General features: G+C 38.9%; 2 protein-coding genes and 1 long non-coding RNA gene across 4 annotated transcripts in view; 1 reads left to right on the plus strand and 2 right to left on the minus strand.

The window, feature by feature from the left end:
* LOC110836835 (uncharacterized) overlaps positions 1-3,890 on the minus strand; it is a 37,747-nt gene extending 33,857 nt beyond the window's left edge. The window contains exons 1-2 of the mRNA XM_087358936.1: positions 3,731-3,890; positions 726-910 (exon numbers count right to left, since the gene is read on the minus strand). Coding sequence (XP_087215062.1) covers positions 726-910; positions 3,731-3,875 — 330 coding nt within the window. The 5' untranslated portion in view covers positions 3,876-3,890. The remainder of the gene's footprint in view (positions 1-725; positions 911-3,730) is intronic.
* Positions 3,891-6,599: 2,709 nt separating this feature from the next.
* Positions 6,600-26,475, minus strand: part of LOC110836834 (uncharacterized) — a 267,382-nt gene continuing 247,506 nt past the window's right edge. For both annotated transcript variants that reach the window (XM_022078473.2, XM_022078474.2), the window contains exons 3-9: positions 21,006-22,300; positions 17,991-20,117; positions 14,283-17,150; positions 12,679-12,801; positions 11,682-11,848; positions 10,290-10,504; positions 6,600-8,793 (exon numbers count right to left, since the gene is read on the minus strand). In XM_022078473.2, the coding sequence (XP_021934165.2) occupies positions 8,390-8,793; positions 10,290-10,504; positions 11,682-11,848; positions 12,679-12,801; positions 14,283-17,150; positions 17,991-20,117; positions 21,006-22,286 (7,185 nt within the window). In that variant the 5' untranslated portion in view covers positions 22,287-22,300 and the 3' untranslated portion in view covers positions 6,600-8,389. The remainder of the gene's footprint in view (positions 8,794-10,289; positions 10,505-11,681; positions 11,849-12,678; positions 12,802-14,282; positions 17,151-17,990; positions 20,118-21,005; positions 22,301-26,475) is intronic.
* LOC110836838 (uncharacterized) lies at positions 8,653-11,051 on the plus strand. Its single transcript, XR_015537941.1, has 2 exons — positions 8,653-8,787; positions 10,077-11,051. It is a non-coding gene; the product is annotated as an uncharacterized LOC110836838 (long non-coding RNA).

Raw genomic sequence — 26,475 nt, forward strand, 5'->3', positions numbered from 1 at the left:
CATCAGTATTTCAACTGTCAGTGTTACGTATTAACTGTAAATAATAAAACAGAAAAAGTGGGAGGAAAAGGTTGGGCCTGTTTTAAGGCACTATCCCATAACTTATCTGCAAGGACTTAGAAAAATCAAGAACATCTAAGTCATATTAGTCCTAGAAGCTATATCTTCACTCCCCATACGTCTATGCACAATGTGGAATGTACTTAAGCATCAGAGACAACTTTGCACAATATATTGCGGACAATAAATAGCACAGGTAATGAACAATATCCACCTTAAGCCTCTGTTAGTAGCTATAGGTTCTAAACTATCGATACACTGTCAAATTTCCAATAATGAAACTCATATACCAAGTTTTTGCCATGAGACCATATTCAAAACCCTGGTTCCTACAGGACAAATTGTTTTTATAACCATAACGTTATATTGGTGGCAACAGCAATGTGTGTCTTACTAAAGGAACTAATTTTTAAAGGACAGAGAATAGGGGTGTCTCCATGGAAATTAATATCATTTTTTTTATAAACATAGGTACTAGCGATTATTTAACACCGCAAAATATCCCTGCTTTGGACAATGACAAGAGTTTCTAGAAATGTAAACAATCAGAACCAACCACACCAATTTACACAGTAAATGTTAACATAATATCTATGAGTTACTTTCATGCAGACATAATGAAATGTAAATATTTGTATTACTTCAATGCAATAACAAAAATTCACCTTTAAGATTCGTAGTTTCACAGCAAGACGAGCCTTCTTATATCCAAATCTTTCAACTTCCCAGCCGTCCTGGTTTGAATATGAGTGACAAAACTTTATTAGTGCTCGTTCCCAGCGTTCTCCAGATACAGATTTCCGAGCCTTCCTCAGTAATTTCACGTGAAGGTCTACCAATGGCTGAGAAACTAAAATCAGTGAAAATAAATATATTATAAATTCACCTGTCACCTATAGCTCCATGTTAAGATACTCATTACACTAGACAATAATGGCTCTAAAACCATGTAAAAAAGTCACATCCCCCTATGCTCTCTATAAAACTATAATATTTACATTCTTATACACACAAGTTTCCAATCTTCTAGCTCTGTAATTCTTAATATTTCATTTACCTCACTGGGAAGCTTATCAAAGTGCATTAACAGTTAATAGTTATGAACTCATACTATGTTTAGATATTCTCTAATTGTCCTGTGTGTAATTTTATACCCAAAATTTTCTTCTTAAAAAATCTATAGGCTGGAAACAAAATTCTGGGATGTGACAAAGATTTAATTTGTCACTCACTACAATCAGAATCAAAACAGTTTACACCTAAAAACATATTACAAAAACAACAGGAAACAAAACACTAGCATTCGGTGACATATTAACACAAGAAGAAGTAGACTCTCAAATACCTGACCTTCGGCTTTTGTGGAAAGTACCTGACACATGGTATTAGTTTTCCAGTTTATTTACGAATGTTAGAAAAATTGCTGACACATCAATACAAGACCTTTTAAGATTCTCTAAGATTTGTCTGGGATTAAGTCCAAAAAAGTGTCATACTTGTTTAAGACAGATGTTCTTAACCTTTTCATCACAACACACCTGAAACACAAAGAATCTCCCACGCATTTACCCCCTCACCATATTTTTTTCCTTCCTTCTAAATGTGATACATGACAGATATTAAGATACTGAAAACAACTTATGAATAAAGACAGTATGTAAACACACAAATCCCCAGAATCAGACACTTTCATTTCTGTAACAGTAAAGAAAATTAAACCTTACTAATACAATAATTCTTCAATCTGTGAAAAACATGTTCCGCTGCATACACAGCTAAAAGCACCATATATTTAACAATAAAACCGCTATTTATGTGATGATGGTTATCAAATATTGCATGTACATACCTCAGTCCTCCCACATAGGCGCAGAAATTGGTCACCCTCAGCATATACGCACAACTGGATGTGATGCTCCAAACTTTCTGGAGACTAGGTTATCTCAAAGGACCTCTGGCTGACAAGGTTCCCATACTTTTTTCCCATGAAACCCACTGAAAGGATGTTCTACACAAACAAAACTCACTACCTCAAACAAAACATTCTTAAATATGCAGTAACCATTCCTGCACACATGTTATAGCATATATTTACCAATTTGAAGCACCACATCCAGTTGTGCAAGAACTGGGACTAACCTCTTCCAGGACAGGATCAGTTTCAAAAGGACATGTAAAAAGGACACTTAAATTCTCCACGGTAAGCAGAAAAAAATAAAGAACTTTACTACATGGCAATCACTAACAACCATTTTTAAAAATGGTTATTATCTCCAACCTAATTAATCTGTCACAAATTAAGTTTCTCGAAGTTGACTGGTCACTGTATTACAAAGTTATATAAAAAACAAAAAACTTTACCTGTGTAATCATAGATAGCTGCCATTTAATGTATTAAAGCATTGTGTTTAAAACAGAAAACACACATATATGCTAAAACCTTCCTAGTCCAAAGCATATTACTTTGATTAGACGTTCAATTATCTCAAATAACTTAGAAATAACCATTTATCATGGCTATATTAAGATATGCCCAAGTAATGTCACCCACTGACAGACGTGTCATGACATTTGTTTTTATTCATTTATTTACTTATCTGTTTCTAGATTATTTAATGGTGTCGTAAGTAGCTCAGACTACACAGCATCAAATGTGAGGATGACACTGAATAATTAATTGTAAAAGGGTGTGGATGGAAGCAGTTGTGGTCTAATTTAAGGTACTATCCTGGCATCTGACTGGGGAAACTGAGGAAAAACATGAAAAACCTCAGTCAGGCTACCCAGTCTCCAGGCTGATATTTAAACATGGGACTTCCAAAATATGAAGGAGTAATAGCCACTTAACCACAGTAATCAGTCTTTTATTTTTCATTTTGTTTTGTGACTTCATTATTTCATAGTAGCTAATAATCCTCTGGAACTGTAGCAAAGTTCAAATATTTAAGAACAATGTCAACAAATTAAATTGTGAAGAATTTCTTCACCAGATGAGTATACTGTTACCTTCTCAATGACTCTGTTCCATACAGTTAATTCTATAAAAGAGATACTGATTTGTAATTTGATATGTTTTGTCTCCTTTCTTATGTACGGACTTTATAGCTGACCATTTAAGTCTGTATGGGAAAATTCCTGCAGCTAGTATAAAGTGTAGTGTCATTTTGCTTTAAACGATTTAACTGTATGCAAATTAAATTCAGGAAAAAAATGAGTTGGGTCTTATAAATGCTGGATGAATTGAACTGGAAAAGACTATTAGAAAGAATTTGTATATTTTTATATTTGACGAAAAACCGCCCAAACTAACAGGTACAGGCAGATATCTTCATTTGTTTCCAAAGTATCCTATTAGGGATAACATGGACAAAAACCTGAATAAATTCATAATTCCCGCTCTTAACTTTTGAGCATTTAACAGTGATGGCAGCACTATTACTCTTGCGGTGTACGTAAAATGTCATCACACAATTTCACTGCGTTTACGACCCACAATACATCCAAGTGTCCTAGAATTCAAAATAACTTACGGTTTGGATTTGTCTCTATTAATAAGCATGTTACAATTCGCATACAAACCGTTTTGACAAGCACAAAAACAAACACCTTTCATTTTTGTAAGGACGCTTTTGTCAAAAGTATATACTTTCTAAGATAACATAATGCTAACCTTCTTGAGAATTTTCCAACATTTCCTGAAGATCCATGAAATTTGGATATGTAATTCCACATGATTTGGCAAACTTTTCTAGAAACGAGCAAATAACTGCAAAATTTGGGTCACAAACACAAGATGCTTCATTATCAGACGCCATTTTCACTCGCTGTACAGACTACGTCGTACAACACTTTTGTAATATTTAAATAGGAGCATCAGTTACGTATTTACGGGGTCCAGTGAAACATAATTAAGTGTAGCTTATTTTTATATACATTCAAGCATCAATAATCAAATGCTATTAAAAAATCATTAATATAATGAACTTGGGTACACATCTGATGGAATTGGTTCAGAAATCCGATATTTCAGGCCGTAAATTCTTCTGAATTGATGTGAATCTTAGATTAGTTCGCCGGGTAGGCTGTTGGTGCTTGTTTGGTGGAAATATAAAATGGAATTGTGTAAAAATGTAATACAATCAACTGAATGATAATGGGAAACTTCTTTAACTGTGCACTCTGTAAGTGTGTAAAGACTATGAACAGTTGCGAACGAATGTAACTACAATTACTGCATCGGTTTCCTAACCTGTACTGGTTTTGGATAGTATTTATCTATGCTAAAGGTTGTGTTGTCGATGGTAGTTCGCAGAGAAAAAACTAATAAAATTATTCTAATAATAGTCAGACATTGTCTTTGCCGAAAAAAATCTAACCATAACCGCTAGAAGGTTTAAGTGATCAATGCTAGTTAAGAAAATAATCTATGTTTACTCTGAGAATCGTATAAAACCGATAAATAGTTACGGGCAAAACGCAGAAATACAGATTGCTAAATCAGGTGGTACATATAATAACCTCAAAGCTTTAAAGAGGGACTTGTTTATATTATTTTCTGTTAACTTTGAAAAAGTTACAGTGGAACCACGGTTCCGGAGAATTTGACGTAAATACGTCTATACGGTAAGGAGTTTATATAGTGGCTTTATTCCAAATATTTTCTTTATACACGCTTTACAATTGATTAAAGTTTGAGTAAGACAGTACTGCCTACTTTGAATTAGTTACGCTTAAGATAGGTCTGTGGTAGCTGAAATCTAGTCTACGACGCACTTCTTCTACAAGCGTTTCACAGTTCAGCTCTTTCTGCAATAACGAAAGCTGATTGTTGACAGCAGTAATGTAACACAACAATGCCGAGTAAACAGATGATATTTCCTAGGTAACCATGTTACACATTTTCCTGTCACTTTTTCGTAACGCTTTTTTGTGGAATGACCCTTCAATATAGACGTATTTACGTCAAAAAAATTCAAATATTTGTTGTTGTGTTATTTGTATCAAAGTCAGTCACATTGGCCTCTTGGACAAAGAAATCGTGAGGTCGAATCCTTTTCGAGTTATGGATCTGTTATGCTGCCCGATGGCGTAATTTGTACTTGCATAAGAGTCTGAGCACAACATATGCACTGATTTAATAATAGCCAACCTGTTAGACAATATCTGTTGTTATACTCTTTAGAATTTTGATACATCTGAGACTTTGTACTTAAAAGTAAATTACTTTCATAAAGTTACTAAAAATACAGTATTGAAGATTGATGTTCTTATGTACTAATATGTTTTTGGTAAATACAAAATTTAATTATATTTACAAAGTACAGGTTTAAAATTTTCCCATGAGACCATTCATAAAAGAAGTTGTACATCCTTGACTCAAAATCTATTTCTTCTTGTCAGTACCAATGTAATAATTCTACAAAAGGGAATTGTCACAGTAGAGATCCATATGAAATGTTTCATATTATTATGGGTCAAGCTTGATTATTTTATTCAGCATAATAAATACTTTTACATGCTGTCAAATATTATTCTTCAGTTACTGCATAATTGTGATAATGGCAATCTGTACTGTGAGCGTGGTTCTGTTCAAGTCCATTTGTGTTAAGTGCGGCTTAAAGATGGTTGCTGTACTAGAGGTTTGCTCCTTTGGAAGGCAACATTAATGCCCGGTCTTGCAGACATTTCTGCCTCAGTTACACTATTTCTAAGAATCATTCCTTGAGCACATGTTTTAGTAGGATTTTGACAGCATTTCATGTTTTGTTTGCTTGTGGGCATGTTGGGAGTCCTTACCTGTCTGCATCAACAACACTGGTTCAGTTGCTTTTAAACATTTTGATCCACTCATACACACTTCATTGTGGCAAACAGTTCTGTCCATGGTCGGCAGCCAATTCTCAATAGATCCCCGCCCCTTTCATTTGTTCACACACCATGAAATACATACACTGTTGCCTGTTGTTTGTCCTTGATGCAAACTTCTAGTGGAGCAGACATTTATGCCATGCTCATTTGACACAGACAGATGACTGAACCAAACTTGCAGCATGTCAAGGCTTCAGTAGTGTTGGCAGCCATATAATGAAAATATTCCAGTGTTGCCCTTACTTCTTTAAACTACTCTGTATCAACATCCAATTTTAAAAGTCTCAATCCCTGTCATGTCTGTCCTGCATTCAGTGTCCCCACATTCATTCTGTGCCTCCAAATGATGTAATATCAAGGTGAAGAAAACAGGAACTTTCAAATTTTGTAAGTCTTTGGGCCCTTTTTCTGGCATGTGCATTTGCTGCCTTCCTTTACCTGTCATCCAATGTTTAATCATATCTGAGGTTAACTCTGTATCTCAGTACATGCATGAAGAATGCAAAACTTTTATGGTTGCAGTATTCTTCTCAGTAACTTATAGTTCCAAGTTTTGGTTTTCTCATACTATACTCATTATTTTATGAAAGTGATAACACAATCACTAACAATCATACTTACAAGTATCCCACATCTTAAATGCAAATTTTGAAATGATTTATTGGTATAAGTGACTCTTTCCAAATGCATTTTATTCGAGGGCTGGTCCTACAAACTTATAAGATGTAAACTGCATGTGTATGATAAACAAGAGGCTTATTACTTTGATTTCAGTCATTTGTCTCATAACAATCCAGCAATGTATCCTATATAAACAAGAACAAAAAATAAATACATAGAAATCAATTTTGTACAACCCACTAATACATGCACTCACATTCACTGTTCATTCATGTACTGATGGAAATAATGGGAACATTATATAAAATACATTCTTTTAATAAAATACTATCAATTTGATTTTTCATATAATTTCCTTTCCAGTACACACTACCTCTGGGAACCAATCCACTTCTACTGATCAAAGAGGACTCACAGACATTCCACCTAATTAGTCACTCCTGTTAACTACCAATTTCCAAAAAATGGAGATAGACCTTATAATTTGTATTAAAAGCATTGCACTTTCCCTCCAATAACATCACAGCAATTCTCTTCTTAAACCAGAATTTGACAATGTACATAATGCAGACTCAACATTAAGTATGCTTACAAGAGGCATCACACATGAATATGGTGTACATTTAAGAAAGTATGTACCACAGATTTATCTCTACAAGAATCACACTAATTATTAGATCTTGCACATCAAGAATCTGGACCGGGGAAAAAAGACACTGCTGTTGAGTTATGTAATTTTGTTTCACTAGCAACAAACATAATCTTACAGTTCACACCAAAAGCAGTCCAAATTTTCCTAAAATATACTTACATTCTCAGTAAAAAGTAAAATCAAAATGTCAAACTAGATACAATACTTTGATGCCATCACTTTTTAATCACTTTAATAGAAACAATAATATGTTATAGAACATTTACAACTTTCATAATCACTTATCTTTTTTTGTATTATTGAGTACAATACAGTTTTGAACATCTATCAGGATATTCAAATATTACAGTATTCATTATTTCCCTGAGATGGTCTGAGATAATATTATCCACCTTCATATCAAAGGTTACATAAAATTAATTTAAAATAATGACTGAACATAAATAATCACAACTATAGTTCTTCATTAGCACTAAATCATGTATGTGGACAAAAGTTAATATCTATAAATCATTTCTGCAACAACTCTTACGAACTTAAGTACAAAACTACAAAATATCCAGTGAAAATGATTTAAAAAAAAGCATGCAAGACTCAACAAGATCTATTGCACCATTTCCACCATTTACAAAAACAGTATCACTACAGAATTGTTTTTTCTGCACAAAATTCCAAACTAGGTACTCTCAATTTTTTCTTAAACCTAAAGCTGTAAAAAAGGAATCTATTATAGAAATTAACTTCTATGTCCTAAAGAAATAGTCATGGATAAGTCATCAAAGCAAGTTTTGTCTCGAAGAAAATAAAAATATATATACTTTTGTAACTTCCTTATTTAAAATTCAATTAAATTGCACATTCCATAAATTACATTAAACAACACAGCTTTGCCATTATATGAAACATCATCAAAACAGAACTCTGTGTACAATGTCACTATAGATACTTTAACAGAACAATCTTGTTATTGTACACCTTTGTTTTTGGCATGTCACAATCTCCAAAAACACAATAATGACAAGATATTTTGTGACTTTTTCACAAACTAACAATATTCAAATTCACAAAATCAGAACATAACTTTTCAATGTAATTTACGATAAGTTTGTACATATTTGCACAAAAAGTCATGCCTATAGCAGTGCATCACTAGTTTTGCGTTTCTTATAGCGTTAACAACCCCTGAGGTCATCTAAAGCTGATCGTGACCTTCTCGACACCTAACAGTTGTCTGACCTTTTCGTTATACTTGACTAGCGCCACTTTGGATGCACGGATATTTATCTTTTCACCACCGCATGATACGTGACAGCTGCGAGCCTGTTCTAAGAAGTCTGCCATTTTGAACTCACGCAGCACACTTTTTGCTTCTGCACACAGCTGTCGTAATAAAGCATCACGTGATTTGACATGTAGCAACTGTGTCAAGTCCTGAAGCAGAACCCATCTCTCTCCTGGCGGTTCACAACGAAGACGATACAGCACTGGAAGTGACAATTCGCTTGTCTCCATATCTACACCACTTTCCTCAGGGGGTTCAGGAGATGAACATGGTGGATCTGACAATGGATCATATCCATTCTCTGGTGAATCTGAAACAATCACATATGTGTCAACCATCTTGACTATGGCTACTACAAAACTGTGTTTAATGTGTTTTTGTATCTTATAGCTGAACACTTCAAAATACCATGTAGAGGAAGTCCACACAAAGTTATATTTACAGCATGTTTATCACCCAAGACAAGCCTGTGTACCAACTATAAAGTTTCTGATGAAAAAGTACTAAATTTACAAATGAACTATTCATTTATGTTCAATATAATACTGTAACGGGGGTCCGCAGTGGCCACGTGGTCTGAGGCGTGGGCCTTTTGCCGCTTGGTCGTTGTGACCGTGGGTTCGAATCCCACTCAAGCCATGGATGTTTTTCTATGTTGTGTTGTCCTGTGTAAAGGTAGAGGCCTTGCAACGGGCCGATCCCTCGTCCAAGGAGTCCTACCGAATGTCTCTAGATCAAGCCAACGAAAAGTTGGGACCTACAGTGCTCAGGCACTTGAAGAATGGGTCGTTCCCAGTTTATTTTTTATTAAGTGTTCTGTCTGACGACAGGTCCATATGAACAGGATCCTTCCCTCCTTTTCTCGGACTGGGACCTGTTCATATACGTTCTTGGCAGATGATCAGAAGTGGTTTGCCATTGCCTTCTTCTGTGTGTGAATGGAGTAATTGTTGGGATGCCACAGAGAAACCGGGGAAGCCTCCGGAGGAAAACTCCGTGTTGCCTAGACCACGGCCTTGCCCAACACAAGTTATAAATTCGGTCACCGCCGGGAATCGAACCCGAGACCCCAGGATTACAAGGCCAGCGTTCTAACCGCTAGACCACCGTGGCTATTCGTTCCCAGTATCCCAGTATAATACTGTAACACTCCCCTGCATTTGCACCCACCTACATTTTTAGGGTACTTTCCTTTCTTAAAGTAAAAAAATTAGGCTTATGAGATCAACATTGTGCCTGTCAGCCTCACTGCTTTGAATTTTTAAATCAAATGGCTGGACTGACTTTCACAATAGGTGGTATGAATATTATATCATTGGCAGCAAACATAACCTTGTAAATATTAATTTCTTTCAATCAACATGATGAACATAAAATACCAAAAGCATACATGTTAACTGTTTTCATAATTTGGGGTCAAGTATGTGGTCAGGAAGCACAGGACAAATTTCTTCATTTACATAGTTTCTGTATTTAAATGTGGCATTTAGACACTTTCCTGTAGCAGCTTTAATTTCATCTTAACATTTCTTTAACTGCAATTTATATTAAATTTTATAAAAGCAGTAATGCCAGTTTACTTTTTCATTTCAGTTAATATGAAGAAGATTCAGTTTAATATTATGGTGAACGCTGCTGTAAACATCTCACACCTAATATTTCTCCAGTTTTCTCAGCATATGAAATTGAATACTTGTGTTTCTCGCCAAGAGTGACAGGTCTTAAGTTACAAATCACATTAACCGTAAACTTTACTGTATCTGATGCGACAGACTTGAGGCAGTCAAATGGAGAGTTAACACATACCACACCAACTTGCAGGACCTTGGAATGTCCATGGAGGAGCTGGTTGTCCTTGAACATCAGCTAGGTGCTGCTGCAACAATTTTCGTGCCTCGTCATCTTTCGTTAGAGACAATGGTGTGTGGCCACTGTATGTTGCCAGAAGAGGATCAGCTCCATACGATAATAACAGGCGAATCAGTTCTGTAAAGCCATTCTCAGCAGCTTCATGCAAGGGCCTGCGAATACAGACAAAACTCAATTAGTAACATTTAATCTGTCAAAATGTTGTATTAGAAATTATATTATCTTACTGAAAACCAGTTTGAGTAACTGTAAAACAGAAAGGTAATTAATAATGCATACCAGTCTAGACTGAAAGGAAAAAGACACTATAAAATAAATATTCAAGCTTCCTTTCATGTGTTACTTCCTCAAGAAGAATCTTGTCAAGTACAACAGGACCATCTGACAAAACAAAATGTGTATCTGGGAAAAAAATGCAAAAGAAATCAACAATAATGATGGCAATGTTGATGATGCTATTCCACTTTTTTTTTTCTTTTTTTTTCTTTTTGTTGCTGCTGCTGTAATTACAGAGGTTATTCTTGTAGTTGATATTTTTATTTTAAGCCCCTTTAATACCTTTAATGTGTCCACTCAGACATATAACTAAACATTTTTATACTATTCAACTGAGTTTGGGAATGCAATGTTCACATATCCCTTGGAATAATATGATTGTACTCCACCATGTCATTAAAGTGCTTGATGATGATAAACACATTTCCTTAGGCATAAAACAAAACTTGCAAATATTAAAAACAGACCCCTCTCCATGTTAAAAATGTTTTCCTCGTCACCTTCACTGATATTGTGCGCATACAAGAACAAAATTCGCTTTTACACCAATGCAGCATGTACTTCGGCAAAACTCGGCACAACTTCGGGCTCGCAATCGTCTTCTTCCCTTCCTCACCGCTCCAAACCCCTTTCGTGATCTTCACACAACTCATCAATGGTATCGACTCCATATGTAACAAGCTCGCTGTGCATCGTTCGGTATAATCTCTAAAGCGTTCATTTTAAGTTCTAAAAACATCGCGTAAATTTCGTTACAATTTCTCAGGAACGATCAGTGCGGGAATACTGTGGGCCAGGAATATGACTTTTGAACGATTGATGCGATAAAAGGGAGAAAACGTAACATTATTTTTTATGGGACTTATCAAGGACTGAACAAAACAGACGATACATCCGGGAAACGATGGATAGAGATTTCACAAATATGAGACCTGTATTAATATTTTCGATTTCCTGTTCACTTCAGTGGGCCATTCTGTGGTGCTTATATTTTCGGACACACAAATAGCCATACTAATATCTACAGCTTTACACGTGTATCAACAAACTTACCTGATTCCCCCTAGAGCACTATCACTAACATTAGCCCCATACATGAGTAGGAGTCTGGCTATTTCCAAATGACCTCGAGAACATGCTTCATGCAGAGGTGTATAACCTGCATTGTCACGTGGTGATGGCGGATTGTCTAATTTCTCCAGGCAGTATGCAGCCACATCCTGTAGAATAAAGTAATTATCAACTAGCATCACACAACCCCAGCCTAAAAGTTAAAGTACTTTCTGTGAATGGTTCAATGGCTGATGATCCATCACATTAGTTTATGATTCGATGGCTGCCAACTTAAAAGAGACTGAATACTTTTTATCCAGGTAATACATAGGATAATTACACAATTTGTTATTTGTACATTTATACACAGCTTTAAAATTATAATTACATGTGTTCTTTGCAAATTCTGAATATCCCTAGCTAAAATAAAAATATATACTATATTATACAAATTCTACACAAGCATTATCATCAGTAGTGTCCATATAAGTGCAAAGATTATCTGCAGGCAATGCAAAAAACTTAAATTTAAGATAAGATTTATTCCTTAACTCTTACCTACTTATCTCCTTATTAACAAAACAAATGAGAAAATTGCAATCTAAAGTACAATCTTTTTACAGCTTTCACTGAATTACAAGAACATACAATTTAATCCCCCCCCCCCAATCTCTACTGATTCCATTGTTTATCGGAAACTGATTGTTACCAGAACAACACAGATTAAGAAAGATTACTTGACTTTGTATTAAAAACTGATCAATAAAGACGATGTATAGCCTACAATATATGCTGATGTGTCTCTTGACCTGTTAGTTTTTTAAAGAATTGTTATTAATGAAAGATAACATCAATTATCTTACTTAAACAACTTTAGTTTCTAACTATATGCATCATGAATTCTCGGATGTTTCACCTTAATGAACCTTAACTTGTACACGTTTTACTAATAGTATCTGATAAATTAATTATTCTTTTCCCTAGAATGCACACATACCGTATATCCAAGTCTAGCTGCTCGATGGAGCAATGTCTCTCCTAGCCCTTTGTTGATCACCCATCCACGAATTTCTGTCTGTATGTCTTGAACTGACTCGGAGCTTGGCCTTGGGAATGTACCCTGAGTACAACAGAAACACATTTTAATGACGATATATTTATAGACATCAGCTCAATGCATTCATTCATATATCATTTGAAACAAAGTTCGAGCTTTTGATACAATTCAATGTTAGCTCTGTCATATAAATCCATATAAAACTGTGACACAAAATAAGCTACTGCATGTCTGAAATGAGAAAATGAGAAATTTAAAGATGCATATGAAAGTCCTGTTGCCCTCGGTGGACTAGTGGTTAACATGCTCGCCACTGGACCCAACGTCCGCGTGTTCAAACCCGGCTGAGGTCGAAGGATTTTTAAGGGTGATAAAAATCCGTAGCACAAATTCCTTCGGAGGGGAAGTAAAGCCAGTGGTCCCATGTCATAGATTTACGACATGTAAAATAACCTTACGAGCATGAAACAAGATGTTTCGTAAGCAAAATTCAGCAGCCATTTCTCACCTGTCTCTCCTGATTCACTATTAGATGGCTCTAGCAGTCAAATCAGGACTGAGTATAAATTGTGCAGAGGCAGTGGGGCTGGTCACTCACTACTCACAAATGCATGCTTCAAAGACTAGGAAAACCTCCGAAAAGGAGGTGGCCAAGACCCACGACTGGCTGGGTTGTAGAGCCAAGAAAGAAGAATATGAAAGCCATACTAAACAATGTCAGAGCATGAATCGCATACCAACGAGAAGCACAGAACTTGACTTAAAATGCTTAAGAACAGGGCCTCAACATTTGAAGAAGAAAAATGCAACACTAAGAGACAATGAAAGTTAAGAGTGTCATAAAATTAATCAAAATTATTAAGAAAGAAAAAGAATTTGTATCAATAAAAAAGGCTAATCTTCATATTCAAGGACATAACACTACCTTAAATAACTTTCACTATCATTCAGTATGAAACATGTTACATGTACTGATGCAGTGCACCAATGTTTGTTATATACAATGAGGAATACAAAAAAAGGTGCCAAGTACAGAGCCAAGCATTAAAAGGTACAGCATTCTTTCGAAAAAAAATTTAATGGGGAAGTAAGATAACCAGGGGAAGAAAAAAACCTCCATGCAGGATAGCTGTCTCCAAGTTGAGATTAAATTTCATGAAGATTTCTGGGTTGTTGCGCTGTGTAGTCTGGTCGATGTTAACCAACATTTCAGAGGTCATACTGCCTCCGTCATCAGGGCGAAGATTAGTACTGATGTTTCAGAGGTGATCCATCCATTAGGTAACAGCCCTGATGATGAAGGCAGCAAGTACCTCTCAACTGCTGGTAACTTCTACCATACTACACAGCACAACAACCCAGAAGACAACAATCTTCGATTTGAAGTTTGTTCTCCCGGTCATCCACAAATAAAAAATTTAAAAGAACTTACATTCGCAATTTTATGTAAGTGAGTGGACACATTACTAATTGTAATATTAACTTCTTGTTCCACTTAGAATCACAAGATAAAATCTCGGTACAATATTTATTTTAAAAAATACCTTTTTCTTCTCTTTATTTCCTTCTGCATCTCCTTCTCGTTTCTGTTGCTTTTTCTTCTTACGAATGTAGTCAAACCCAGAACGAAATTTGCGTCTTACAGTACGAAGTTTGATGCGTTTGCCATTGGGGGGTACCATACCATTTTCCATCTGTTGGCTTGTTGATGAAGGAGGAGATGCTGCTGTAGAAGCTTTGGTAACAGTGCTTTCCCGGGACACTGGAGGAACAAATGCAACTGGTTCATTAGAACCTAAACTTTTAGAAGCATCTTTGCCAGACAGTTTCTTTGAGCCAAGTGCACACAACAGACTGTGGTCTCGACGTAAGAGGCGACGTTTAGAGTTGAGAACCGCTTTGTTGCTGCGTCTCAGGCCAGCACTACGTAAACCCGGTCGACCACCAGTTATTGTACAGCTCCGATTCTTGCCCACTATACTAGCGTCTTGTTTGTGGATTCTTCTCTTCCCTTCTGTATTCTCACTCTGTTGAATGTCCAATATTTCTTTATGACATATTGGAGGAGCAGAGGCTGGTCGATCCTCACCAAATACTTCACGTATAGTTGCACGCTGTCGTAACACTCGGGTTTGAGTTCGTGTCCGGGATTTAAATACAATAGGTGCAAAGTTTTCCACAAGAATACCACCATTCTGGCGAAATGCATCACGGAAATTTGTAACAGTCTTCTTTCTGAAATAGCCCAAATACACTGACTCTTCAATATCACAGACAGGTTCCTTTTCACCTTTTGAATCCTTCGTGTCCTTTTTGCTTTTATGTTTCTTAGCCTGCAAGCTAACCCTTTTATTGTCAACCTTGGAATTAGATGACTTCTTAAATCCTATGCCAAGACTAGGAGTAGGCAAAAGTTCAGGTCCACTGGAGGAACGAGGAATAATGCGCACACCAGAACGTTCTGAAAGCCAACTTTTTTCACAAGACTTTTTACGTGGAGACTTGCTATGACTGTATTTTCGTACTAGAAGGTTTAATATTGAATTATTATTGTCATTGTCTGCATTATTCTTGAGCTTAGTTGACATTGTTGTTGATGATGTTGCTTCCTCAGAATCACCACCTAAGTCATCTGTCCTACGAGCATGGTGCCAAGAAGCAGACAAATTTGAGCTAGAATCAAGATCACTATCAGCCAATTCACTACGTACAGAACTCCACACACTCTGACAACGGTCAAGAGAGCCACCAGGATGAGCCAAGTGTCGACGCTGTAGCGTAAAATCTGCAGAATCCACAATAGAAGTTGCAGGAGAGTTAGGATATGGATCCAAATCTGGTAATGATGCCGAGAGCCTATGCGTATGTGGAGGACGTGGAATGTTGATCAATCGTGCTGGCATGCGCAGAGAGCGTTTAAACCGGTAAACCTCCTCCTCCCAGCCTGGTCGGAAGTCAGAGCCATCTCCAAACTGAGGCTTCTTCCTTTTTGAGCTCAATTTTCCAGAAGTCTCAGATTGTCTTTCATTCTCACTAGGTGTTACTTTCTGTAAAGTGCAAGCAGCCTTTGACCGGAGTCTCATTCCAGTGGATGCTCCACCATTTTCATCCTTCCCTTCCTTCCCCTGGCGTTTTCTGCGTCTCAGTCTTGCTGCCACTGTTTCTCCATGAATGTCACTATGCTCCCCATCCTCTTCATCATCACTGCTTATAACGCTACTGCTACTATGACTTCTGCTGCTGTTACTGCTGCTACTCCTCACGTTCTTAGATACTTCGAGTGCAATACTTTTATCTGCCCTTCCAAGACGTGCCTTTATCTCTGCTAAACTGATCTCATCTTCCACGTCACCATCACTACTGACCTTTTTCTTTGGCCGTCCTCTGCGTTTAATGAGGGGTACATCTTCATCAGAATCTTCTAATTTTGGTTTCTTCTCTTTCATCACAACATTCTCACTTTTCTTCTTCTCACTTGTCCTCTTTTCTCCTTCTTTTACTTCCTCTTTTGCTTCACTTTTCTCTGACTTCTTTTCATTCTCCATAGTATTTACCTCCATGTCAGTAATTTCAGATCTACTGTCAGTCTTATCTGGAATAGCTTTCAGTTCTGCAACAGTTTTCTTCCGTCGACATTTTCTTTTTGCGCCGCCCATACGAAGCTGTTCGAGGAACTTATCACAAGTCGCAGTCCAGAATGGATCAAGTGGAGACAATGGCCGAGATTCTATTTCTTTATGTGCTTCAGACATAGAAGCAGCAACCATCACTCCTTCCTCAGATAGTTCAATCATATCAGGTACTGTAACTGAGGATGCCTGCATCTGGTGTTTTGTGTGTGACTTTCTATCTCTCCTCATCTCACCAAGTGTCTGCATTTCAAGTACTGGCATTTCCCCTTCAGAGTCACTATCACGAAAATCAAACACAGATGTCTCTGAAGAACTACGTAATCCCGAGGAGTCTCTAGGTGGTGCTAATGAGCCACCTCCACTGGTTATACCACCACTATTCCCACTGACACACCCACCTGGCTCCTCATCTGGACGACTAAAGAGTCTCCTCCGTGGAGGAAATGCCACACGCTCACGGGTTAATTTCGGTGGACTGCCGCCACTGGAAGAAGCACCACTACCACTCTGTGCACCTTGAGTTTGTTGGATTTGGTTATGAGATGGTGGTGTCTGTTCTGAGACTTTGGCAATCTCTTGCATCTGCGACAGAATATTTTCTGACCCAGTGTCAGCAACTGCCTGCAAGGGTTGTGGCAGCGGTGGCGAGAACACGACTGGTGTGCCTGGTGCCATTCGTGGGGAATGCACTGAACTATTAGAAGCAGAAACCACACTAGAGGCTGGTGTAGGAGACCGGAATCGATGCTGCTGAGAACCACTGAGCTGTTCAAGACCAACCTAGACAGAATAGAACCAGAAACATTAATTACTCAAATGCCAAAGATCTGGATGGGCAAAATATTACTAGGTATTTTAAATGGGAGTCACCCTCGGTGGACTAGTGGTTAGCATGCTCGCCACTGGAACCAAGGTTCACAGGTTCAAACCCAGCAGATGAATTTTTAAGGGTGATAAAAATCCGAGGCATAACTTCCTTCAAAGGGGAGGTAAAGCCGGCGATTTACGGCATGAAACGAGATGTTTCGTAAGCAAAACTCAGTGGCCATTTCTCACCCAAGTCTCTCCTGATTCATTACTAGATAGCTCTAGCTGACAAATCAGGATTGAGTAGAAATTGTCTAGAGGCAGTGGGCTTGTCACTCACTACTCATAAATGCACACTTCAAAATGACAAAGAAACCTCCCACATGGGAGGAGGCCAAGGCTCGGCTTTAGGCTGTTGAGCCATAGTCAGTCAGTGATTCACCCAGTTTAAATGGGAAGTAATAACTACCAGTTTCATACGATTCACAGTGATTTCCAGCACAGTACCTTGAATAAAGCCTGAAATTCCCACCATAACCCTCCCATCCCACCATTCATATCACGAAATTTATCTAACTCAAAGGCATATAAGCCATCACTCCATCCACTAAGTGACACATGACTGTCCGCGATAAAAAACAAATATACAAACTGAACTGTGTTCAATGAAAATTTAAAATAAAATTAAAGAACTCTAATGGCTATGGGGTCTGTTAAAAGGCATTACGCCATAAAAGATCAGAAGGTTAATACGTACTATTTTCTGAACATACACTAGTATTCTGATTATCATATGTAAGTCTGACATCTCACCTGTTTCAATTCCGCTTTGGTTCGGATGCGAGCCGCTAAATATGCTGCAACATCAGAATCCCCTGAACTGGAGCCATTACTGCTGACTGAAACACTATGATTGTTATCCAGTACATCAGTCCTCACAATTCCTGCAACGCTGCTATTATTAGACATTCTTGCAGTAACCATTTCAGTTTCTGCGTCAAAAGGTACAGATTCAACTGCTTTTGGAACATGAATTTTGTGTGTTTGAATCTGCGCTGCTTTCTGAGCATTATTCGTGTCCACCGTTACACCAAATGATGAAAGATTGCATTTCTCTGCGAGTGCCAGTGCTGATGATGATTTACGGTGTGCCAGCATCTGTACTGGTGATTCTGACAGGGGTGGGGGTTGGTTTGTTAGCTGATTGAGCTGCTGATACTGGTTACTCATCTGCCTGTTCTGATGGCGCAGCTGCTGTTGCTGTTGCTGGTGCAACTGGTTCTGCTGCAGCTGATTTTGCAACTCAGTCATCCTCGCTTCTTTGAGTTCCAAACTATTCCGGAGAATACTGAGTACTCGCTTATCTGCCATGCCACCTGTTCCACCTGTTTGTTGTTGTGGTAGTATCCCTGAACTTGGAGTTGTCAGAAGTCTCTGAAGAGCTTGACCCCTTGAAGGTGGAGGCTGCTGTGTCATGGGCTGTGGCCCCACATGAGGTGCTGGATATTGTTGATGACCAGGGTTAGGAACGTAGGGAGAGGGTTGTGGTGATGAGTGATAGCCATGCTGTCGTTGGTTTGTTGATGTGGCAGCAGTTGGTGCAGTAGCTCGGGGATGCCCCGAAGGGTATTGCTGATTTGGTTGCTGTGGCTGATGATGTAGTAATGGTTGCTGATGGTGATGGTGATGAGATGATGTGTACTGTGGATCATGGTGGGTACCATCAAGGTTTCCATTAACATGTTGCTGAAGATTTGAAGAATGTTGTTGCTGCTGCTGCTGCTGCTGCTGCTGCTGCTGTTGTTGTTGTTGTTGTTGTTGTTGTTGTTGTTGTTGTTGTTGTTGTTGCTGCTGCTGCTGCTGCTGCTGAGCTTTTGATGAGGTATACGAAGAGAATCGTTGTTCAATCTCCTGATCTATTGTTTGTTTCCACGTGTCCAGGCGAGGAACTTTTGCGAGAGATGGGTGTCTTGTCTCACCGCCACGTTTTTGCCCTAGAGTTACTGAACTTGCTATATAACCTGCATTGTTCTGATTTGGCCCTCGGCTTTGGACATCCATTAATCGATTGCCCCCATAATTTTGCATGGGATCTGTTATCCTTTTAGCACTTTCATAGCCAGTTGAAGGGTAATGATTATTTGAGGATGTGGAGTACGGTGAAAGCACTGCTGAGCCAGGCGTAGAATTAGTATTGGTGTGCCGATGCTGTATCTGTGACACAGAATTATAGTACTGATGTTGTTTTTGTTCATAGGATTCTAGTACAGGATTTAATGCAGTGGAAGAATTTTTCTTAAAACTGCCAACATGTGGCAGTGATGTTACTGGTGACGGCTGAGAGTACAACTGATGAAGGGAATTTGTCCTTGCACCAGACCTCTGGTGACTTTCAGCCACACAGTTGCCTGCAGCCATTGAGTTATGCTGAGAAACTCCAAAGTTTGGATTAAAGTTAACTTTTGGGGCACCAACACTAGTGGTGGTAACTGCTGTAACAGGCACAGCTGGAGTGTTAGATGAGGTAGGCCTTTTCCCACGAGGATCAAGTGTTGGGTATGCCACACTGGAGGGAAGTTGAAGTGGCATCAGCACTGTGCCCTGCTGTGGAGTGTGACTCCCTGTGGAGGTTGCTCCTGTCTTTCCTCGTGACTGGTGATCCACTGTGGCTGGCGAGTAACTAGGCACATTATAGTTACTTTCCACGTCATCTTTCGCAGTTGAATCTGCTGACTGCCGAACAGTTTTTACAGAGAGATCTAACGGGGATTCACGTTTATTTCTGCCAGTTCGTAATGTAGATGCTGTCGATGTCAACGATGATGATGATGATGATGATGATGGCAATGTCCTCGGAAGTCCGTTGGCTAAAACGCTTGTGCTAAGTGGTGGGATGGCTGCAGGTTGCGGCCGCTCTGGAGCACTTTGGCTGTAGTATGCCTGGCAACAGGAAAAAAAGGCAAAATGTAATAATGCAAAACAGCATTTTATCTCAAGCTGCCATGCATATACAAATTTTAATCGAGTCCCGGTGGCAAATTCACTTCTCATCTTGTCTTCAAAGCAAATATAGTATAACAACGATGATAATTACAGCCAGTGGTGGCAGTGGCGGTAGTGATGACTACATGGGTCATCGAACTACTAACATGAAACTAAGCAATAAAAAAAATAAAGCATGGCATATTTCAAGTAAACTGAGATCAAGCTGGCCGGGGCATGCTGCTGACCACTCACCCCCATCTAGTGCCGCGGTCAAGAAAGAGTAGGAGCTATACCGCCACTCCCCCGATGAGCCTACATGGCATTAGTGGGACACTTTACTACTTGTACTTAGCAAATATCATCTTCTAAAGATAAAAAATTGACCAGAAAATGGCATATACATCACCAGAATTCTATATAAATGTAAAGAAAACACTATCCTCGGCTGGTTTGCTTAAAAAAAGAAATCATCATTATAAAATTCATTGTTTACTGCCCTTGGAGCAGAACCCTTGATTTGCATTTTGTAATCATCAAAGAAAGTAACTTCTCGGGTTAGCATTTATAGTGAAATCTATTAAAACAGAAACCTCTAAGAACTGGAACATAAAGATTTCTGTCTTCTGGGTTGGTGTAGTCTGGTCGATGTTAACCAACGTTTTAGAGGTCATACTGCCTCCGTCATCAGGGCGATGAAACGTTGGTTAACATCAACCAGACTACACAGCGCAACAACCCAGAAGACATAAATCTTCACACTCACCGCTGTGAAAACCTCAAATCTTACAACTGGAATATAGTTTCAGAAAAACTGATCAGAATCTTTTCTTCTATGTGGAATACCTGATTTGGAAATTGACGCTTCGATAAGTGTGTTTGTTGATGTTGGTCCGGCTTCAAATGCATCTCAGACTGTGCAGAATAAGAGGAACCACTCTGTGTATGATGAGGATGATAGGCATAGTGTTGTTGTTGTTGTTGTTGTTGCTGTTGCTGCTGCTGTTGCTGCTGCTGCTGCTGCTGTTGTTGTTGTTGTTGCTGCTGCTGCTGCTGTTGTTGCTGCTGATGATGATGATGATGAAGATGGTGGTGCTGATGCTGCTGTTGAGAGTGGTGAAGGGAAGACTGATATACTGAAGCGGAGGATGAAGTTGACATTGAAGATGAAATGGAAGTAGAAGCAGCTTGCTGCTGAGGCAATGGTTGTGAGGTATAATTATTATATGACGTAGATGTGGGTGGAGTCGTGCCAAGTTGCTGCTGTTGATATTTTGGTTCTCGATATAACCCGTAATGCAATTTACCCACACTACTGCTATTGACACCTGTGTATTGATTTGTATGATTCTGCTGTGGTTGAGGGGCGTAATCCAACTGAGTCCTCATTAGAGTCGTTGGATTAGCTGCTACCATCTTATTAGCGATGTGTGATGGCACTGACCCTGATGATGTATGTTGCTGAGACTGGTTCAGTCTATGCAAGGACTCTCTAGCATTACGAGAAGAATGGTAGTTTGGTAACGCAGCAATCGGTGGAAGATTATGGCCCTGTGGACGAGGGTGTTGTTGCATGTGATTCTGATGCTGGTAGTTTATTGTTCGTGGCTCTGCAACCGTCAGTCTACTCCCGTTGTACACTGTGTGTGATGCACTTTGTGATGGTAAAGATTCTGTTGGGTTCTTTGATGGTGAGTAGGGATGTTGAGCTTGTGATGACAGTGGACCAGGATGTGACACTGGAACTTCTTTGGTTCTCTGGTAGACAGAGTTAGTTGATGCTGGCGGCCAATAGGATACGACCGTGGAAGCAGATGAGGAAGCGATTGTTGCAACATTTTGCTGCTGTTGATGGTGTGTCTGTGACTGGGGTGGCAATGCTGCGGCAGTTGCGGGCGGTTGTGAATTTGCTGCGACAACACCGGGTCTATGGCTGACACTGTCATAACATGGAGTACTGCCAACTGTCCCAGTATCAGGATTACTGTATCGAGGAGAGTTATGGATGGCAGCCTCATTCACGCTGGAACTACCCTGAGGCGCCTGATAAGATGAGCTGCCAGCAGGGGAAGGAAGACCCTGGAAGTACTGTCGTGCGCCCTCCAACACGTTACTGAAGCTGTCCATCTCCCAAGGGGATTCTGAAATGTAGTACAAACAAAAGGATAGTTAGATACTGAAGAACTTCTTGCAGAAGAATGAAGGCAGGGTCTGGGATAAAATCAACTGTCAGATGCAAATAAATGAAAAGCAGTCAATGATCACAAATATTATTGCACTGGTTCGTTTCCCACATATCAATGACTGTCACATTTCATATTAACAAAAAAAGTAATTTTCACTTTGACAGAAAGTTCTTCTCGTTAACAGAAATAATCAATCACGTAACAAGCCTATGCCTATGTGATTATCGCAAACTGTGATGAGCGATAAATAATATCACCATTATCATGAGCAGCAGCGACAAAGAATTCAACCCAGCTGGTCTTACTTGCCAATTGAATTCAAACATTTTCAAATTAAGTATTTTCCATTCAAACCAGTGGAGATTGATAAGTAAACAGATATTTTTGTTCTTGGCAAGCAACAGTGCTGATGTTTGCTGCGGTGTGAGGGGAAAAAAACATAAAAATCTTCACCACGTCCGACTGTTTCCACAAAATTCGGCCGCAAGTGAATGTCCGTAATAGACCAAGATATTCAATTTTGCCACTATTATCCACGAAGACATATTTGAGGTCGTGAATTGTGCCCAAATACCGTGACAAAATTAAATAAACTACGGATATGCAGAGTTCATCCCTGATAAATTAAACCATAGCAATTTTCTTCTCAACCGTGGGGCACACGTCACACCTCCCTAAAGGGAGTTCGACGACATTCGTGTGCGAAGTGACGTAGCTTCCGCCAGAAACCAAACAAAAAGTTGTCAGTGGAACCACGGTTCCGGAGAATTTGACGTAAATACGTCTATACGGAAAGGAAGTTTATATATTGGCTTTATTCTAAATATTTCCTTCATACATTCTTTACATTTGAGATAAGTTTGATTAAGACATTGTTTATTTAACTTGTATTAGTTACGCTTAAGATGGGTCTGTGGTAGCTGAATGTAATGAAATGTAAGGTAAGGTAATGTATTGTAACGTAAGGTAAGGTAATGTAAAGTAAGGTAAGGTAAGGTAAGGTAATGTAATGTAAGGTAATGTAAGGTAAGGAAATGTAATGAAATGTTTTATAGGTAACAACAATGCCGAGTAAACAGATGACGTTTCCTAGGTAACAAAAATGCCGAGTAAATAGATGTTCCTTAGGTAACCATTATTGTCGATTTGTTGATAAACCATTGTTACACTTTTTCGTTTCACTTTTTGCCGAATCACACTGACCCTAAAATATAGACGTATTTACGTCAAAACTGGACTTGGGACAGTTTCTGACGTCTGATTCATCTAAATGCTCAGAGTAAGAGTACACACGTACTTGGGGTTTCACAACACATTCAATTAGATGCAGAAATAAAAGAAAGAGGCGAAATTTTGTAGTTGTTACCGTTATATGCACCAGACGAAAATGGCCTTTTGTTCAAAACTAAAAATGCAATATGATCGACTGAACTAACTAACTAACTAGCTGGCTTACCGAACCCGAAGTTTCATCACCGAATTAACCACAGCCCTCCACCGGACCCTGTCCTGGGCCAACAAAATCCAGTCTCCTTTAACTCCTATCTCCCACAGATCCCGCCTGACATTATCCTCCCATCTACGTCTAGGTCTCCCCAGCGGTCTCTTTCCCTCAGGCTTCCCAACCAATACCCGGTGCACACCTCTTGTCCCTTCCATGCGCGCTACATGTCCTGCCCATCTCATTCTTCTCGACTTAATCACCCTGACAATACTGGGGGAGGAGTACAGATTTTTAAGTTCGTCATTATGCAGTTTTCTCCAGACCCCATCGTCTTCTCTCCAAGGCCCAAACATCCTCAACACCCTATTCTCAAACACACTGAAGGCGTCATTAAATACATGAACAAAATTAGATGAGAATAAATTTTTTGGGATGTTGCGCAGTGTAACCTGATAGAAACTGACCTACGTTTCAGAGGCCGTGGTGATTAAAGCAGTAAGCACCTTCAAAACGTCGGTCAATTTCTACCAGAACAAATGGCGCACATCATAGAAGACAGTCGTCTTTATAACAGTCGCCATGAGAACCTGAAATCTCGCCAAACATTAGGTGAACTGCTGAAAAATTCCCTTATTTTGAAAGCCCTGTATTCCCCACATGCGTCTTAAAACAAGAATATTCACTTCAAATGGAATTTCCCGGAACATAGCAGTGGCTAATTATCCTGGTCTGGTATAAGTATCAACCAATATCTATTGTGGAGTATCCGCAATTCGATATGACTCCGGAACCCTCCCCTATTCAACATATCTTGGACGACCTTGCTAGCCACACTTATTCCGAACGCTCACAGATGCGAGACAAATTGATATTCGTTGCTGCAGATTATTCCTCTGCGATTATCGTATATACTTTCACAGATCCACTCTAACGGTAGGCCGTGGTCTTCATCCCACATACAGATAAACATCAATGACGAATTAAGTTCTATTTCCCCCCGTGTTCTTCTCATTGTATAAGTAAATGGATCACTTCTGTGTACGTGTGTGGCTGTTCCAACTGCACTCGAAACAAATATACACATTCCATGAAGGTCACAAAATATCAGTCACAAAGTTCAAAGTACAACATTTTACTCTGTAATTCCCTATCGCTCTCATAGAGGCCGCTACTGAATATGCTGTTTAAAGATCTTACAGATATCATATGAAAATTAATTTTAGGGAAAACGGAAAACAAATACAGTCAACAGCGCAGCGCCGTTTATTAATGTCTCTGTGTTACTGTTAAATACACATATCTATAAATTAAATCTTTTGGAAGTATGACTAAATTCATACATTTTTAAACATACTAACAAATCGCTCCACTCGCTTCCACAAAATCGATGGAAATTACTTCCCATCTAACATGGTCACCTCCTCCCCTCCAAACTTACCCAAAAAAACCCTTAAAAATCCCCGCATGCCCCTCTCCCATTGGAGATTGACCATCTAATCTAATTCGCCACCTATGTCTTCCACCAGCCGCCCCAGTACACGTTCACCTTGAAGATGGCAATTGTAAATATTTCCGAAACGTTGGCTGGTTAATACTCAACATTCGACGGGGTTCACACACGAAAGCCGAAGTTTCACATTACATTCACAAAGACACTGGGGGCAAACTACATTCGGGGAAAGTCTGCTACCACTCAATCTTCTCGTCTTCCTGTCTCAAACCTAAAAATGTAAAGATAACACACAAAAATATATATGTTCCTGTTGCTTTGTATGGATGTCAAATTTGGTCTTTCATAATATGAGGTCATAGCTTGAGGGTGGCTGAGAACAGTGTGATGATGAGAATAACTTAACCTACAGGGGTGGGAAGTAAGAGGCGGGTAAGGAACACTGTATAATTAGTTCCATAATCTGCGCTCTCTACCGAACACTTGTAAGCAATGAAATCAAAGACGAGACGGGTCGGGCATGTAGCATTTAAAGGACACGATAAATTCACAGAAAATTTTATTCAGAAAAACTCAGGGAAGGAGATCACTAGATAGACTTCGACACAGATGGAAGGATATTAGAATTTATGCTAAATAAATGAGGCTTAAGAATATGAACTGGGTTCACGTGATTCAGTATATGGACCAGTGGCGGGCTTCTATAAACACGGTAATAAATCTTCGGGCTCTATAAATGCGGAGTTTCTTGATCAGCTAAGAGACAATCAGCGTATCAAAAAAGGCTCTGCTGCCGGAGTTGTACGCCGACTCGTCTCCGAAATAAGAACTGATGCGATAAATTCGCTCTGCATTGTAACATTTTATAAGCAATTTATGAATAACAAGTCGCGTGTGTCATTGAAACGAAAAAAGCGAAAGGTGACGTAACGTTAATTCGACCATCTGACCGAAACCCTAAACAACAATGTAAATAGCGTCAACAGATTCTTCATTAAGCTTCACGAGACCATTGTTGCGTAAGAAAATATTAATGCATTGTTGCCGCTGCTGTGTAAACTAAAATTGTCACATCACACCGTTATTGCGCAAGAAAATATTAATACATTGTTGCAGCTGCTGTGTAATTACAACACAAACAAACTGTCATTCGGTGAAAGAAGCTGCTAGTGGATGTGCGTATTTCTGTGCTCAGTAAAACGACATTAAACATTTATTAGGGACGAATTGAAGCTC

This window comes from Zootermopsis nevadensis, unplaced genomic scaffold (assembly GCF_977971745.1).
Source record: "Zootermopsis nevadensis isolate Lab colony 2312 unplaced genomic scaffold, Znev_1.0 Znev_ptg000030l, whole genome shotgun sequence".
Taxonomy (NCBI): domain Eukaryota; kingdom Metazoa; phylum Arthropoda; class Insecta; order Blattodea; family Termopsidae; genus Zootermopsis; species Zootermopsis nevadensis.